This window comes from Lissotriton helveticus, chromosome 3_1 (assembly GCF_964261635.1).
Source record: "Lissotriton helveticus chromosome 3_1, aLisHel1.1, whole genome shotgun sequence".
NCBI lineage: Eukaryota > Metazoa > Chordata > Amphibia > Caudata > Salamandridae > Lissotriton > Lissotriton helveticus.
Window position 1 is genome coordinate 1625077400 of NC_136061.1, and position 18216 is coordinate 1625095615.

An 18216-nucleotide genomic window follows, 5' to 3' on the forward strand; every position below is an offset into this window, starting at 1 on the left:
TTTCAATCCAGTGTCATACGTTGACTTTGAAGGGTACATTTTCAGGCAAGCATGGCAGAGAGCTGGTGAAGCAATGGATGTCTTTGTAGAAAGAATTGATTTGCTTACTAAGCATTGCAAGTTCAATGAGTTCGAGGATGAAAAGACCTTGCATCTTGGAGTAATAGATGGTTTTGTCACCGATTCCTTCTGATTACGAATGCTGAAAGAGACACTCAGCTTGGAGAGAGTACTTATGGCTGTTAGAGTGGAAGAAAGAGTTGACAGACAAACTGCTAAAATGGAAGGTGGAACAACTTAAAATGAATCAGCTCTTAATGTGAAAAGTAAGATGAAACACAAGGAAGAAGGATGCAGAGTAATGTCACCAAAGAAAAAGAAGTGAGTTTTTCTTTCCACATGAAGGTAAATGTCCTGCAATTGAACAGATATGCAAAGGCTGTGGGAAAGAGAACCATTTTGTAATGATTTTCAAATGAAGGAAATATCAATTATGTCATGCTGAGAAAACTAAATGGATGTCAGAAAGTACCAGACACATTCCAACCACATCCACAAGGCCAAGCGGCTAAATCAATTGAAACAAGTAGAATCAGAATGACACTGATTGCCGTGAAATTCCTCTTCTAAAAGTTCATCACCGTCATTGTCAAGCGACAGTGAGGAAGATGGGTGTGTGATGTCAATGTTGACTAATGCTCAAAGTGAGCCTGTAGGATTAGCTTCTTGCAAGGAAGGATGACAGTCGAAGCGAGATTGACAAGTGAAAGTGTGAAATTCATTAGGACACTGTCCCAAAATCACATGTGATGGTTGTCACCAATTGTGATAGTGCCTAAGAAGGATAGTGGAGGAGCCATGTACATTTGCGTTGATATGCGCCAAGCCAACAAGGTGATTGAAAGAGAATAGCATCCAGGTCTGCATATTACTGACATGATTACGCATCTGAATGGAGCCAAAGTCTTTAATACAGCTTTGATTTAAACAAAGGGTATCACCAACTTGAACTGGAAGATAATTGCAGGTACATTGCTACCTTTTCTCATGTTGGCTTATTTCAATATAAAAGACTTAGGGCCAGATGTAGGAGCCCTAATATTGGTCGGAAACAGCCGATTTCGGCCGTTTCCGACCGTTATTAGGGTTTTCAGATGTAGGGGCATGTTATTTTAAGAATCTGTAGTTTTACCGATTCGGTAAATATACCGATTCAGTAAAATACTGAATCGGTATATTTACAGAATCGGTAAATCCATATGTTGCTGACACTCCTAAGAGTGCCACAGGCCCTTAAGAGTTGGTATTTTACCACACAATCCTATTGTGTGGTAAAATACCGAATTCAGGTGTGCATGCACATCTGTGCATGCACACCTGTGCCATGTGACACACAGACATGCCCATAGGGCATGTCTGTGTGCAACATGTCACACAAGCCTGTACTTGGGGTGCTAGAGGGTGTCAAAATGACACCCCCTGCACCCTTGCAGCATTCGGTATTTACCGAATCGGTAAATACCAAATCGGTATTGCCCATTGATTCCTATGGGCTTCAAGGCCCATGGGAATCAATGGGCAATACCGATTCGATATTTACCGAATCGGTAAATACCGAACCTTACAGATTCGGTATTCCTGAATTCGGAATTACCTAAATCTGCCCCCTTCCCATTTACAGACTCTTAAATACCGAATCAGTAAAATTCAGTATTTAAGAGTCTGTAAATGGGAATTACCTACATCTAGGCCCTAGTTTCAGAGTGCCATCAGCTGCAAAACTCTTTCAGGATGTCATTCATAGCATACTACAGCAAATCACAAATGCTTTCCTTTACAGTGATGACACACTGGTTTTTGAAGCCACACGAAAGGAACATGATAAAGTTCCTACACAAGTGCGTTGCATATTTACTAATGCAGGTCTCACTTTAAATGAAGCTAAGTGTGAGTTTCATAAAACAAAACTCAAGTTCTTTGGTCATGCCTTTTTCTGATGGGGGAATGACTACAGATCCAAATAAGATTCAAGCTTTGTCCTTGGTATGGCTAGTTACTGGTAAAGAAACATACGTGACTTTGCCTCTGAAAGTGCCCCATTCACTTAAGTAAGCAAAATTTACCATTTCGATTGTCGCGTGAATGTGAACAAAACTTCCAGAAAATCAAACATGCGATTCTGAATGCCATTGAAATCGCATGATTTGAACTAAAACTACAAATGGAAATTGTTGCTGATGCAGCCCAGTGGAGCTAGGTGCCATACTTGCCCAGCACAATAGACATCCAAATGCAACAGGCCATATTGCGGCTTGTGCTAGCAGGAGTTTGTCACAGACAGAACATGCTGATTACAACCTGAAAAAGAATGCCTCCCTATGCTTTGTGCTTGTGAGCATTTTCATGTGTTCCTGCATTGAAAGCACTTCACGGTCTGACCACCAAACAGTGCTCATCATTTTCGGCAATCCTAAAGCCAAGATGACACCTTGTATTGAGAGGTGGGGGTTACAACTGCAGGAGTATAAATGTATGATTGTGCATCATCCAGGAAAAGATAAAACCCTGCTGGCTACTTCTCATGTGTACCAAAATGTGTCATGACACGACTTTTAAAGCAGCTTTTATAGCAGCTGATGTTTATGATAACCTTGAAACTTTTTGCGTTCTCCCAGCCTTTTTTTGTAACCTGGTGTTGGTGATTTTAGGCCTCTGTGAGCTTTAGCACTGTGGTCCAGTGTAAAGTGTGTGCGCTCTCTGAGTGCGTGTGGTGAGATTGGCCTGCCCTCCTATAGGAATGCATGGGGGATATGTGTGTCCATGGTCATTCCCGGTATGAGAGAAGTGCAGGGGCGAGTTTAGTATGTATGAACTCGTGGGGATAAATACTGGGCAATGGTGTGCGCAGATTTATGGTGACTGGTGGAGAAATGCCACTTTTAGAAGTTGGCATTTCTGTGTACTGTGTGTCTGGCTGCCTGATGTGAATTGCATGTCTGGCTTGTGAGTGACAGGAGCTGAGAGGTGTGGGTGGCTCCAGGAGGCAGGGGGTGTCAGCCCAGTGGGGAATAGAGAGATATGCATGCAGATGGGAGGGACGAGTTGCACCTGGGACCTGAATAGGACTGTACCTTCCCTCCACTATGCCAGCTCCACCCCATGTGGTGTGTCTGATCCCTGAGCTCCCACCTGACAAAGGAGAGAGGAGCTGAGCAAAACAAAGTGCTTCAAAGCTCCCCTGAACCTGTTGCATCTGGTTCTCCCATGCCCTGCACTTTGACACCAAGGATTATGTGGTATTACTATAGGGGCTGTGACCCCATGTGAATGTTCAGTTCTTCGTTGCTGTTCCTGCCAGGGTGTGCTGCTGTTGGGGCCCAGGTGGGACTACCATGAGGGCTTGCCTCCCTGGGCCCTGCATTGCCCCTTTCATCTTTGAGGACATTTTGCTGTGACTTATTCTTTTCCAGGACCCAGGACCTTTTTGCTGTCCTCTGCGCCCTGGGAGCACTTGCTTTATCGTAAGCTTTCCCCAAAGGAGAGGGAGGGCCTGGGGGCTGCGCAGAGCCAATCTGCAGCCCTTGTTGGGGGAATCCCCAGCATAGTGATTCCCCCGTTATGCCCTTAATGGCAGGTGCCCACCCCGCTTATTTCTTTATTTAGAGGCGGGTGCCGACCCCACCTTCTTTGTGAGCTTTGCGGGTGCCCATCCCACTTATTTCTTTATTTATGGGCGGGTGCCCACCCCGCCTTCTTTGTGAGCTTTGCGGGTGCCCACCCCGCATCCTACTGCCGAGGCCCGAGCCGCGAAAGGATATCCCTTCCAGGCCGCTGCCCAGCGCGACCCAGAAAACAAGCCAGGCGACGTTTCCCATGGGCGGGACTTCCATGAAGGAAGGGAAGCCCCGCGAATGAAGAGACGCCCGGACATGGGCGGAGCTCCTCGGTAGCAGGAATTTGCCTCAGGCCCCAGCGTGGCTCCCTTGAGCTGCTGGGAGCCCCGGGTAAAGAGCGAGACGTGCAGCAGGTCAAGTAGGGTTCCCGTGATGGGGTGGGAGCCCTGACGCAAAACGGGGAGAATGAAGGTAGGCGGGAGCCCACCCCGCCTGCGTGGCCGCTGCAGAGTGCTGCTGGATCCCCAGCGAGGAGGGAGAGAGACCGGAGGAGTTCCTGGTCAGCCCCGGTAAGTGAGGGCTGGGCGGAAGACATGGCTGGTATCTTTTGTTATTTTCCATGAGTGGACCCGCCGTTGCGGGCTGCTCCAAAGTGGGCATATTTTTTTTAAAGGGCCCCAGTGGGGGTCCCGAGGGACAGTGGTGCCTGTACTTCCCCGAATAAGTGCCAGTGACTTGGTGGCCATTTGTTTCTACAGCTGCCCCACTTGCTAGAGGGCAGCTGCAACGTTTTGGGGACATATTGAGTCCAGAGGCACAGTGGCGCCTGTGCTGTTTGCTAATCCCAGCTGCCCTGCGAGAGCTCAGGCAGCTGCAATATTTTGCGCAGATTTATCTTGGAGAGTCCCAGTGGGGCCCGTCCTTTTGCTTACTTGTGGCCATGATTGTTTTAGAGACCAGTGTGGCTACAACGTTGGCACATTGAATTAAAGGGCACAGTGGTGCCAGGCTTCATTTGATATTTACAGCTGCCCAGCAAGTAGTGGGCAGCTGCACTGTTTAGGCTATTATTTCTTCAGGGGCATGTTGAGTTAGGAGTGAGATGCCCTCCTTTGCCACTGACATTCACAGCTGTGCAGCACTTAGTGCCAGCTGCGACCTTTAGGCCTGTGCAGAGTGGGCACCCATGACTTCCGCTGCTTTGGCAGCGCGCCTTGACTGTTGGACATAGGGCATTTGATCCCCTTTTGAGATGGCCAGTTCGCCAGGGGGACTATTAGGTTTGTAGGGCGCCAGGCCCTGATGTGATTGATAGGGTGCTAGGAAATGTAATGTATGTTGTATGATTTACGCACCCTGTTTATTACCTCTAAATGTGGTTTGTATGATTCTGAGGTTGTTTTGCATATTATGGTTTATGCTAGTGAGATTATGTTTCACTGTGATGTATGCCCCTGATGTGAGTTATGCTTAGGAGGTTAGGGTCTAATGTGTTTAGACTTAAAAGAGGATTGCATAATGTGTTTATACTGGTGAGGTTGGCGCCTAACGTAATTCGCGCCTAATGTTATACTGTGCATAATGTTGTTTATAATCCCTTGTAGATATGACCCAGTGCCAGGTGGCACCATGTATATTAGGTGTTTACTATTCTAATGTGTTATGAGAATACAAAGGCTATTTTTGATATAACCTTGTGTAGAGTTCCTTTTGTAGTGTGCCTGGGATGTTGTTGCTGTATGCGTGCGCAAATGTTTTACACATGGCCTCCGGGAAAAGCCTGACTGCTCGTGCCAAGCTACCAAGGGTGTGAGCAGGGGTTATTTCTGACGTGTAATTCCTTTGCCCTGACTAGAGTGGTGGTCTCTGCCTGGCTTTGGGGAAAGCCTTAGTCAACCAGAGATCCCATTTCTAACAGTGTAGATGTGAAACATCTCCTTAAGAGTAGGCTGGGTGACACCTTTAGTGACTTTGGAACTGCAACATGTTCCTTGTTATACTGCTTGCCCCTTGGTAAGCAAAGCAATGTTGAAGAGCAATTCAGGAAATTTTATTTTGCAATGTATGAGAAATGGCTTGCAGTGATGCATTGAAATGTCCCTTCACCAGCCATTAGAGATAATGGGGTAAAACAGTAACCCTCAGTAAACATGCTAAAGAAAAACAATGGTTCTGTCGGGGAATTCAACGGATTAGCACCAAGTACTTAATACATTCAAAGAAATATGTTTTAGTCATATAACAAAATAACACACGAAGAAACAACCAATTTATGCCAAAAAATGAATTTCTTTACTTATATTTTATATATGCAAATTAATAAGGGGCTGTCTAAGACATGTAACACATACAGCGATTGAGCCAGTGGCTGTGTTGTACAATTGGTGACTGGTAGTGATATGTGACAAGGTGCTGTACAGGGGTGACATAAATAACTTCTATATAACACAAAAACAATATTTAGCATGTGAGTCTAAAACTGATTGCATATATCCCAACAGAAGCTACAGTAATCTAGGCAAGTCAGGGAATTACGTGGAATAATTAAGACAACAACATCGACGTTTCGACCCTTAGCAGTAGTGCAGATTATTGAGCATCCGAGGCGGTTCTTCATCAGGACAGGGGGAAGGGTGACAGACAAATAACTTGAGGACCTATATTTAGCGCATCCAAGTATGCAGCATTATTAAGGGAGGTGCCAGCCGACACCTCAAACTCACATCCTTCGATTGAGGTCTGTTTAAACCATAAAATTCTTTCTTCACCAGCCGGTGGGATTGAATAGAGTAGAGCCGCCAAAGCGATCAAATGATTGAGTAAAGTTGAGAGGAGACGTCCTTGTTTGACTGTACCCGCTGATTTGTGCGAGGTCAGCACCACTGGGGCTCTGGGGGCTTTTGGTACACCACTGATGGTTTCCCATATGATCTTTGAGGATGGCAGAGAACAGTGGGAATGCCAGCCAGCTCCTCTGCCACCAACTGAGGGATTCTGCTTATAGGACATAGTGTGAGTGGACAGATCAAAAGGTCAAATTACCAAAGTTTGTTGGGGAGGCGCTGTAAAGTAGCTGGAGAGTTGCACACGGCCGGGCTTGGCTCCGCTGTGTGTCCTGTGGCCGGGCTGGGCTCCGCCGACCTGCTGTCCTTCGTTTTAGTGCTAAGAGGGCCGGGCTTTGCTCCGCTGGTGGCCTGGCCGGGCTTGGCTCCGCCGGGCCGCGTGAGTGAACCACAACTCCCATCTGCCCCTTGCGGCAAGGACGCCGCCGCGCAGGCAATCAGGAAGCGCCTGGGGGCGCATAAACGAACCCTTGCTCCCTCGTCCCGCGGGACGCGCGCGGGCGCGCCCGGGAGAAGCCCGGGACAAGGGCGGGCCGTCTGTGGCCGTCCGGGGCAGGAGGAGGCAGGGCAGGGCCACGACCCCTGGCAGTTTGGCCTTCGAATTTAATCATCTCGTAGTGAGTGCCTAACTTCTCGTTTACTCATTTGTTTATACTGTTCACGTTTACTGAGTAAATGGCAAAATTGCGCTCTGCCAAAACTCCTGCCCTAGTCGGGACTTTGGACAATTATATGGTCAAGATGGTTACCAAGATAAATTCTGATCGCCGTCAGTCACTCAGCCGGATTAGCCCCCCTGCTTCGCCCACAGCAGACTTTTCTGCTGTAGACAATATCGACATTGACAACGTGAATGAGGGTGCTTTATCTGTTCCTCCCCTTGTTGTATTGGATATTGATACTGCTTCTTCTTCGGCGGACATTCTTGATAGCAATGATGTATTGTCATCCTCTCCCACTGCTGCTCCATCCTCGACCCGCCGCCCAGTTAGGGCTTATAGAAGACTGATTAATAAGCGTGGGGGGCAACGTAAAATCAAGAAAATTGCAACCTCTCAGTCTGTTTGGGCGGAGGTAATGAATGATGATAGTATTGAGGGGGGTCGTGAAGCTGTGAATAACGACCATCTTCAGCTATTCGCAGACATATTGACCACTAAAATGGAGTTAATGATTAAACCCCTAATAGCAAAAGTAGATATGGTGACAAAAGAGGTAGCCAGATTAAGCACACTACTATCTCCACCAGCTCAAGCGATCACTGAAAATATTACAAATGCTAATCAGAGTGATATTTCTGAGGGCGCTGTAGCAAATAGGAAGGGGGTTGATTACAAACTAGACCAAGTCTCCAAGGAGGTCTCTAGACTTGGGTGCCTCCTATCCACACACTTGTCACGGACTAAGCCGCCTCAGATCATTGGACCTGAAATAGCTGCCATGGCAGCGGTCTCTGGCTCAAATAGCGGCAAGGGGGTTAAAGGTACACCCACGGGCCAACCTGTTATCTGTGTGAGTTCTGCCCAACTTCCGTCAAAGCCTGATGCCATAGCTCCCATCCTACAGAAGAAAATAGCCGCTAGTAAGGCAGGCGAAAATAGTTTGGGGGGGACAATGGGGAGGAAAAAACCTGTAGTTAATTTACCCCCTGATTGTGCACCATATACAGTGGTCTTAACAAATGTCCCGCCAGTAGACCCAAACTCTTTTGAAGCACGGGATGAGTTGACCAGCTCTTTAGGCAATAAAGTCATTGCTTGGCTAAATAAATACTGTGGGTTTCCCACCGCTTTTTGTAATGACATACTGTCTGTGCGCAGGGTTGACTGGATTGGCACCTCAAGAAAATCATGCAGAGGCGACTGTGTTATTGTAAATCTAAGACACCCGCAGCACGTCGCAACTGTCTTGTTAAGGGCGGCTTCCTTACCGGTCACCGAGGATAATATAAGTGTCCGCCCGTTGGGGTATTTGTATAACCATCTGAACATGACTCTTACTCCTAATTCTCACGTTGGTCATCAGACCTCTACTTACCCCTCAAACAGGCAGGCCTTTTTTCCTGGGTTGCCCCAAGAACACCAACCATCTGTGAATATGGACTCATACTGCTATAATCTGTGTAGGCCTAATTCACAATCCCTCCCAATTTTGCCCTTGTTTAATCGGTTTGCCCCTCTATCATCTGTAAGTGAAAACGATTGACTGTCTACCAGTGAGGGTTCCTCAAATGAATACTGTCGGATAACGACTTGGAATATTGCCGGTATTAGGGCCAAGGTAGGGAATGATGAATGGACCAAACTACTGAAGACCTTTGATATTCTTGCATTCCAGGAAACTTGGGATTTAACTAACAGTTTTTCTCTGGATGGTTATACACATTTTTCTGTACCTGCTACTAGAGGAGGGGCTGGCAGACCAAGGGGGGGCTTGTTAATTTTGTTTAAATCGTCTCTAAATGGGGTGTTAACACAACACAATTCCGGCTCCCAAAATTGTTTGATTGTCGAATTTAATCCTCCCTCTTTTTCAAATATCTTGTTTATTAATTTCTATAATTCTAGTCCTAATGATGATACTAGGCAGAATTTAGATATCATTGAATCTTTTTTGTCAGTCTATAGAACCAAGGTAAAAGAGTTCGAAGTTATTCTTTTAGGTGATTTTAACATTCATCCCTGCAATCAGTCATGTACAGATCCCTCAGAAGAGGGGCCTTTGTACTCCTTACTACCACACTTTGAGCATTCTACTAGGGGGGAGACCCTTGAATCTTACTTGAATGCTTGGAATCTGTATGAATCTAGTTGTGGGGAATGTGATAGTAGAACTCCTACCTTTAAAGGTAATGGCAATGGTACTGTAATTGACTACATATTTATGTCTTGTCAGATTTTAGAGAGGGTGGTTCAGTATGGCACTATGGTTTCAGTATTTAGCGACCATAACCTGGTAGTAGCAGAGATGTTGTCTAGTGCCTTTTTTAACCAGAGTGGGTTAGGGGGGGATAGAAGTCAAGATGTGGTGTTAAAGGACCAGGGTCGCAGATTGAAGTGGTCTTCTGTTGTCCCTGAAGATGTTCTTCATGCTGTCCTTAATAGCACTGAAAATGACGTGCTGACATGTTTAGATACAAGGGCATCAAATCCTCAAGTTATGTCTGCCTTTGGTAACATCTGTAAAACCATTGACATCAGTCTGACAAATAAGAAAAAACAGTCCAAGCCTAGGGAGAAAAAATGGTTTGATCATGCTTGTTCAAGAGCTCATACTGTTCTGCTTAAGGCCCTTAAAGTTGTCCCTAAAGACCGTCCACTAATAATTACATTAAGATCTTTATATAAAAAAACCCTAGAAAACAGGAAGAAGGAGATTAGGGAAACTGCCTGGTCACAACTGTCTGATCCCGAGATTGTTAAAAATAGTGCTGACTTCTGGAGGGTAGTCAATCAGCCCTTCTTTTCAGACAAGGATCAAGTTTCCCTTGAGTTAAATATTCCGGATTGTGACTGGATTGACCACTTTGAGGCAATATATTCGAGCGACCTAGTTGAAGATCCGTCAGACCTCATGAGGTGCAGGGAGTTGTTTTTGAGGCCTCTGAGGTGGAGAAGGCCATCGATCAGACCCTAAAAAACAAAGCCCCTGGGCCAGATGGAGTCCCTGCTGACTTCTTTAAAATGGACCCAAAGCTTTGGTCGAGGGTGTTGTGTGGTGTTTTTAATGCCATAACTAGATTCAGTATTCCGGCTTCCTGGAAGGAGTCTGTAATTATTCCCGTATTTAAGAAGGGAAGTAGGGTAGACCCGGCATGTTATTGCCCGATATCTCTTATTGATTCATCAGTAAAAATTTTGGGCAGGGTCATGCTACTTAAACTTCAGACATGGCTTGACGATAGAGGGGTTTTATCCAACCTGCAGTACGGTTTTAGAACTAAACGGGGCACCATGGACCAGTGCCTTAATCTGCAGATGTTAGTGGATAAATACACTAGGGCTAAAGATGGGTCGTTATATTTAGGGTTCATGGATCTATCTTCGGCCTTTGATCTCGTGAACCGTAATAAATTGTGGCATATTCTTGCAGATCTGGGTCTTGATCGAGCACTTGCAAACCTTCTCGCCGATCTCCACTCAGACCTCCAGGCTTCCGTTAGGGTTGACCCGGGGGGCGACGTACTAGTCATTTCAAGTCCAAAAGAGGGGTCAGACAGGGGTGCATTTTGGCACCCCTGCTCTTCACAGTTTATATTAATGCCCTTGAATCCGAGTTAAAGACGGCAACACCAGATATACCGCGTATAGGGGAGACTTGTGTTCCTGTCCTACTGTACGCGGACGACGCGGTGCTTTTGTCCCGCACAGGACTGGGATTTCAGCGGTTATTGGACGCATTTGGGCTCTTTATGACCTCATTAGATCTCAAAATAAATGCTAAAAAATCACAGATTATGATGGTGGGTAAAGGCTCACGCTGCAAGAAAGTTAAAACCTTCTGTTGTAGCAATGTGGAAATGCAAAGAGTTTCGACATTCCCGTATTTAGGAGTCACGTTTGAAGATAAGGGGAGTTGGTGCCCCCAAATAAGAGACAGAAATAGTGCCCTAGTAAGAACATCTTCTGCCATTTTGAGTTTCAGCAGAAGGCTGGGGGCTAGGCCAGTCCCAGCCCTTATGACCATCTATAACGCCAAGTGCGTGTCTGTTGCAACCTATGGCTGTTCATTATGGGGATATGGATCGATAGACTGTCTTCAATTTTTTAGATCAGTCTTGTCTCTACCTCAGTCCACACCATCTTACTCGGTTCATTCTGAATTGGGGGCCGATTTTATTGCAGACAAAATTCGAGTGGCCCCTCTAATCATGTGGCTTAAAATTTGGCTTAATAGTGAACTATCTTTAAATCAGGCCATTTTGAAAGACTGTCTTTTACTTGACAACGTCCATAAAATCAAGTGGTTGACTTACGTTAAAAATGGCTTCAGCGCTCTGGGTCGACCTATTCTCTTTTCCTCACCGGAGTCTATATCCGGGACTGACATTGCCAGAACCAAAAGTGATATGCTTAAGAGGCTGTCATTATTAAGAGAGGAAAAGGAGTTGATAAAACCTTTGGTTAGAGCACACATTTTGGTTGCAACCTTTTCAGGCCCTGAATTTTATCTTACCCTGGTTAACCGCCCTTTTCACAGGTTTTTATTAACTCGTTTCCGCTTCAATATGATTCACCTGATATTAGGTCAGTATACAACTTGGTGTAAACCTGATGAACTTCCACCCTGTTCTTGTGATAGCTTTTCTATCCAAGATACTATCCATTTCACCATGTTCTGTGGTCATTTTATAGTGGAAAGGAGGAAGTATCTTGTACCAATCTTAAAAAGGGCAGGGTTTCTGCAAGTAAGACCAGCACTTCTTTATTTGCAGCTGTCAAATCATCCCAGCATTGTTTTTCGCGTAGCCAACTTTTTGGTGTGTGCGGTGCGCACCAAGAAAAGACTCATGGAGAATGAGAGATTGGCAACATTGTTGTGAAGTTTTTGCACCCAGCACTTTACTCGATAAATACTACCATATATCAGGAATTTGGTTGATGGCGGTATGTTGATGATTTTTAAATATTTTATGACATATCTTTTTATGAATTTAGTGATGATCTTAAAAAAAAAAAAATTGTTTTGTTTTTATTAAACTATGATATGCGGTTTTTAAATTTAAAAATGTTGATTTTTAACATTGTATAATGTGTGTATTCCTTCATGTACCGTGCCTTTTTTGATATTGATTTATCGAATAAAGATTTATGACTGACTGACTGACAAAGTTTGTTGAGAAGCAAGTGATATTTTCACTAGATTTAAGGGTTGCTTCTGAATCCCACAAGGTCTTGTAACTCTATTCATTCACTAAAAGAGTTTCAGTAAATATGGTGAAAGTGGTCATATAAGTAGCATATTGAATAAGGGCTAAAAGCAATTTCAGATGAATGTGTAGTCAGTAAACAAAACACAATTGAACACCAGCGTACCGAAAATTAGTTCAGACTTTGATGCAGCTACATGTCAGTATTGCCTTAGTTCAGTATATCCATAGTCCACTCATTGACACTAAATAAATACATCTTCTGGCCATGTATTTTAAATCGGTTCAAGCAAGGTTCACCTTTAAAAGAAAGGAAGTTCAATCCATGCTTTCACTGACGACTTTTGAAAGGTTGTGAGCACTGGTGCAACACTATACTCTGAGGAAATTTGTGAGCCATGGCAAACTATTGGAGGAAGTATGGCAACATGGTATTTGGCCTCTCAATATTATGGTTTGGACATCAGCCGTATTGTTTGCCATGTTTGCCATGATTCACAATTGCTTCCTTTGTTTTTCTCCTGGCTCAATGCATTAAGAATCGGGTAGGAGGTTCAGAGGTTGCGAAGAATTGACCAAAGGGAATGAGCTATAAGAAAAATGTGTGATCTAAACTTGCCCATGGAACTATCAGTAGCAGGCATAGCTTGCACGAGAACTGTGTCAAATTAAATATAAGTGCTAAAAATGTTTATTTAGTTGATGTATGTATTTTTTGTAACTTAGGTAACCTTCAAAGCATCCCAGCATTCAGTGTCTCCAGACTTGAGATTTGTACTTCTTGCATATGACGTCAAACAGGTAAGTTTTTTTTCCAATGAAAAAAAAATCTTTTAAATTACAGTGAACAGCTAGCTATACAATGAATCGTTTAGTTTATAAAGCAAACAGATACCATTAAAAGCTGTGTTAAATGCACTATATTATAGTCATAGCATATTGTGAAGCAATTCACATGACAACATTGAAAGAAATTATTCAGGCATGAAATAATTTGATCTCTTTGCATTTAGAAAGTTTGAAAATCAGATAATGTTGCACTGATTTTGTCCAATTTCCAGTATTTCTCGATATCTGTATCTGTATCTATCAGTATTTTCCTAGCAACTCTATAGTGAGTAACGTACATCAAATAAAAAAGCCCCAGCATGCACATTTTAACTTCTAGTCACTATGGGGCTGATTTATGGGCTTTTGGCCTAGGGCAGCACAGCAAGACAGCTTGCTGCGCTGCCCTACGCCAAATTGAAACGGCAGGAGTGCACCATACCTAAGCAATGTAGTAGATTCGTGTCCTTTCTCCCTGCGTTGGCGTCATTTCAGCAGCCTAGGGCCAACGTACACATGGTTGCACCATGGTTCAAGGGTGCCTCCTCTGCATACAAGATTGTTTTTGTGCAGGAAGGGGCACCTTCCCACACAGATACAATCGTAAGAGGGGTTCTCCTCTTTCTGAGTGCTGCAGAATGCAGCACACATAGAAAGAGGAAAAAACAGAAAGAAATAAACATATTTCTCCTCATTATGCCTCACCTCAGGAGTTGAACGGAGTTGGTGCTTCTCCAGATTTATATGATTTTGTAAATTTGGGGCAGCGTCAAATTACAAGGGCGCTGCATGGAAAAAACCACCACAATGCCCAGGGAACCCCTCCCAGGAGCAGAATAAGGTGAACCAACGATTTGCTCTGCGTTGTGTTACAATGAAGATGGATGCTTGTTAGGTATGAACACAGGGTTTATTTAACTTGGATACAGGTTACAGGAAAGGCCCCACCCGGAGCAGCATCCTTGCTGCTCAGCCCATCCACTAGAACTGAACTGATACAAACACAAACGTTCTCAACATTCTAATGTTCTCACACACTGGCTGAGCAGCTGGGAAGAAAACATCAATGAGGAGGATGCATTCTACTCAACAGAAGATTAGAACACGTTGCCTTACTCATGATATGTGAAGCCACTCAAAGCCACGCAGGGTGACTTTGCGTGGCTTCATAAATCAGATGGAGAGCCATGAGTCATTGGTGAAAAAGTGATGCAGGAATCTAAAAAAAAAGCCCCAATATGTTAAACAGGATGGATATGATTATATTAGGAAACATTGATCACTTGACATGGGTAGTTTTTATCAGTATTTTTTAGTTGTATCATCTTAATAAGACCAGTTTCCGAGTTCCTTGTTCTTGTACATTGGTGTACAATACACAGATAATTATGTATTAATCAGTACATATTGCCTTGCACATACTATTATGTGAATGTGATGCCTTAGATTGCATAAGTGCCTATGTGTCTGTGTGTGCTTACACTCTATATACGTAGGTGTGCCAAGATTACCCTACTAAGGGGCATATTATCAAGAACCTCGTTAAAATTATCACAGTTTTAGCGGCAGTAAACTACCGCTAAAACGGCGATAATGGGCTTGCTAATATGCGTTATAGAATTCCAATAGGAGCCCAGGTTATATGTGCAGGACATCAAACCTGGGCTTCTATTGGAATTCTATAATGCGTATTAGCAAGCTCATTATCGCCAATTTAGAGGCAGTTCCCTGTCGCTAAAACAGCGATTATTTTAACGAGGTTCTTGCTAATATGCCCCTATGTTTTACCATTTGAGTGTGTGGAGGGGCCAGGACGTGTGAGAGATGAAACACCTCGTGTAGGCAAAGATGTCCCTGTCTCCCTTGTCAAATCTGCATAATTCGTTTATTTGATGCTGTTTTTCATGTCTAAAAGTTATGCACAAATGTATTTTGAGGATTTTCTTCTTGTGTTTTTTATCAATTGTTTTCATTCAATTCATCTGTAATTTGGTCCCTGGAGTGGTGGACATACTCGATAGGCCTCAACTAAACGTGATCTCCCTGACTCGATGCGTCATTTGGATATTAACATAGTTTCAGGCCATTTATCCTATCAGTCCTTTCCCCTTTGGCCTGCAATCACTGAAGGTCTGTTTTGTAAGACCCAAGGTCCCCTTTGTCAATCTTCCCATGGTTTCTAGGGTAAAAGTACAGTAAGGAGAGAGAGAGAGAGCGAGAGAGAGAGAGAGAGAGAGAGAGAGAGAGAGAGAGAGAGAGAGAGAGAGAGAGAGCGAGAGAGAGAGAGACAGGGCGAGAGAGAGAGATGTAACTATTGTAAACCCTCAAAATCAGCTAAATGTACCACACAGTGGGAGATAATGTTCTATAGCCTGTGAATTTTAAAACTTTGGTCATATTAATCACCGTTACAATACCTTTACACATATGAGGAGGGTGCTTTCTAGCAATACATATTCGGCACCTATAGGAATAAAGCATTTTGGGAACAGATTACAGCACCTGTAGCTGCTGAGAATTTGAGAAGCGGTACACATTTCCCCCACACTACAGTCTAAATGAACCAAGTTCTTTGTTTTCTGGTTAATTGAATGTATTGATAGCTATGGTTTCTAATTGTAGCTATAATCATACATATGTCAATTTGTATTGACAGAGTAGAGAACAATCTTTCTAAAAGAATGTTGTATACCTTAATTATGATAACATATGCACTGACCTGCACACGTTCGAATATGTTGCTTAACAAATGTTATATGGGTCTTTATGGCTTTATTTTGGATTGATTCTGATCATTTCCAAACTACATTTTGCACTTTATGAACCAGTGAGGTCTCGCTCTCACAACACAAAGGGAACGCAATAGATTCAGTATTGTAATGTACTAACAGATTGAGCTGTATGGAGGAATTAATGAAGCATACTCTGTTGATTCACCAATTGACATACAATTACATCTTAGAAGGTCTATTACTCAGGGCATGGAAATAGTTAAAGCTTGTCTGATAGATATTGGGAGCCCTAGGGTTAGGCACACTGCCAGAGAAAACCAATTTAAGATGAAGATCATTCGAAAGAACCTAATCCTAACTCTGCGGTCAGTCTAGGGATTAAATTTCAGGGATATGACTCTTGGCAACGTTTTAGCTAAGAAACAACAAATAACTGTGGGTCTAATGATACGTTCAGAACATGCTATGTATAGCTGGCTATGTGTCTGCTGCTACTGTTTAAGTAGAGGACAGACTGGACAATCAACCACTGTGAAAAATGTCCATCAGTTACTCATTTTCGGGCTCCCAGTACATCATTTGGTCTACTCCACAGTAGTATGACCACCACTCTATCCCCATAGATATATATCGGAGAAAAATATAGTGGTGGATGAATGTCTGGTAGGTTTTTTTTATAAATATTTGTGAGTAACGGAAAGCAGTGCATAAAAAATAAGTGCGAAGGGGAAAATATAAGTATAAGATTAGATAGTGCATACAAACATTACTTTATTCTAATGATACCAATATTTGCTTCTTCATTTAAAAAATGTGATTCAAACTCTACATCCTGGGAATGTTATGTGTAGTCTAAATGGTAATTCTTGAATCACGGAATGCAAAGTCCAGTTTAACGGTATTAACTTGCTTTGCATTGTTGGACTTGCACGTTTCCTTTGTAAGTATTTTCAGGTAGATATATGATGCATTTTGGGGTCCGGTTAACACCTTGGCTGCTAAGGCAATTCCCGCTGGGTGCTGATTATCGTGGATTCCCATTGTTCATGACAAGGTCAGCTCGTCATAAGCACAGCTCCAGTGTACTGCATGACGAGCTGACCTTGTCATGAGCATCCAAGAGGTTAATGAGGAAACAACAGGTACCAAGCGGGTGCCTAGCTTACAGGGCGGTGTGCGGAATAGCTATCACCCCCCTCCCGTGACCTATGAAATGCCGAAACTGAGCACTTTTAATAAACTCGGTTCCAATCCCAATGGAATCAAATACATAATTTTTGTATTTTTAACATAACAGTCCTTTGGTAGGGTGGGCCTTAGCGCGTCCATACCACCGAGGCTTTACACACAGCACTGTAAATATATTCACACTCACCTGGTCCTGACGAATGCCTGATAGACCCTATCACATAGGCTGAAACATGTTGACCGTTTCTTCACTAGGGGTAACAGTGGACCTTTAATTTGTGTCCGTTATCCTTCACATCTTTGTATCTGTCCATTTGGCGAAACTAATAAAAGATTTTTTCGATAAAATTGCCCATTTTAAATTCTTCACTGCACAATCACAAAACCAGCTCCGCAGTAACACTGGCGTTGGAGCACACCGGGATGGCACTAGGCCATTCCTGGTGGGGCCCGATAATGAAACATGTCACCGACCAGGTCGGTGAGTGAGGGCTTTCAATAAAACCTATTATGGTTTTTTTCCCTTTCAAACAACGGAGTGTAACGGCTTCTTGTTGCTTTCACTGGTAGTCATCCCTTGATCTAGTGTTTGACGCTCCTTTGTTGGTTTCTAGCATTTTGGGCATTGACAAGATTTACACCAGTTTTTTATTCATGACAAAAGAAATGTTTTTAACTTCACAATATTCTTCTTCAATAAAACTATGTATCTAGTAAATACAATGTGTGAGTAGAACCATTTTCTAGTTTACAGGCACATTTTACTACTACCAACAATGAATTGAGACAAAAAACAGGCCATGTTTACACTTGATTTGACACGTTGTTTATGAATCAGACCCATTATTATTACACCTCCTTTTAAATTAATTGTGATCCTTCAATGTATTTCACTGTACTTTTGTTACCTCATACCATTAGCACCTTCACATGTTTTTCTCTTTGTGATACAAAACCTTAATTGGTCGACCACCAATGGCTCGGCCAATCATTCACATGCTCTGTCTACATTTTACAGAGGAATAATTGCAATATGTTATTTTTTCCATTTCTCTGGGCAGTTCTTCCCAATGTACTCATGGTTACTGAATTCCTTATCCCTCTTCCTAAGCAGGAAATATGCCTTGAATTTAGTGGTGGAA

General features: G+C 43.4%; 1 protein-coding gene across 2 annotated transcripts in view; it reads left to right on the forward strand.

The window, feature by feature from the left end:
• DPP10 (dipeptidyl peptidase like 10) overlaps positions 1-18216 on the forward strand; it is a 1755202-nt gene that overhangs the window by 822129 nt on the left and 914857 nt on the right. For both annotated transcript variants that reach the window (XM_078683981.1, XM_078683980.1), the window contains exon 5: positions 13053-13127. In XM_078683981.1, coding sequence (XP_078540107.1) covers positions 13053-13127 — 75 coding nt within the window. The remainder of the gene's footprint in view (positions 1-13052; positions 13128-18216) is intronic.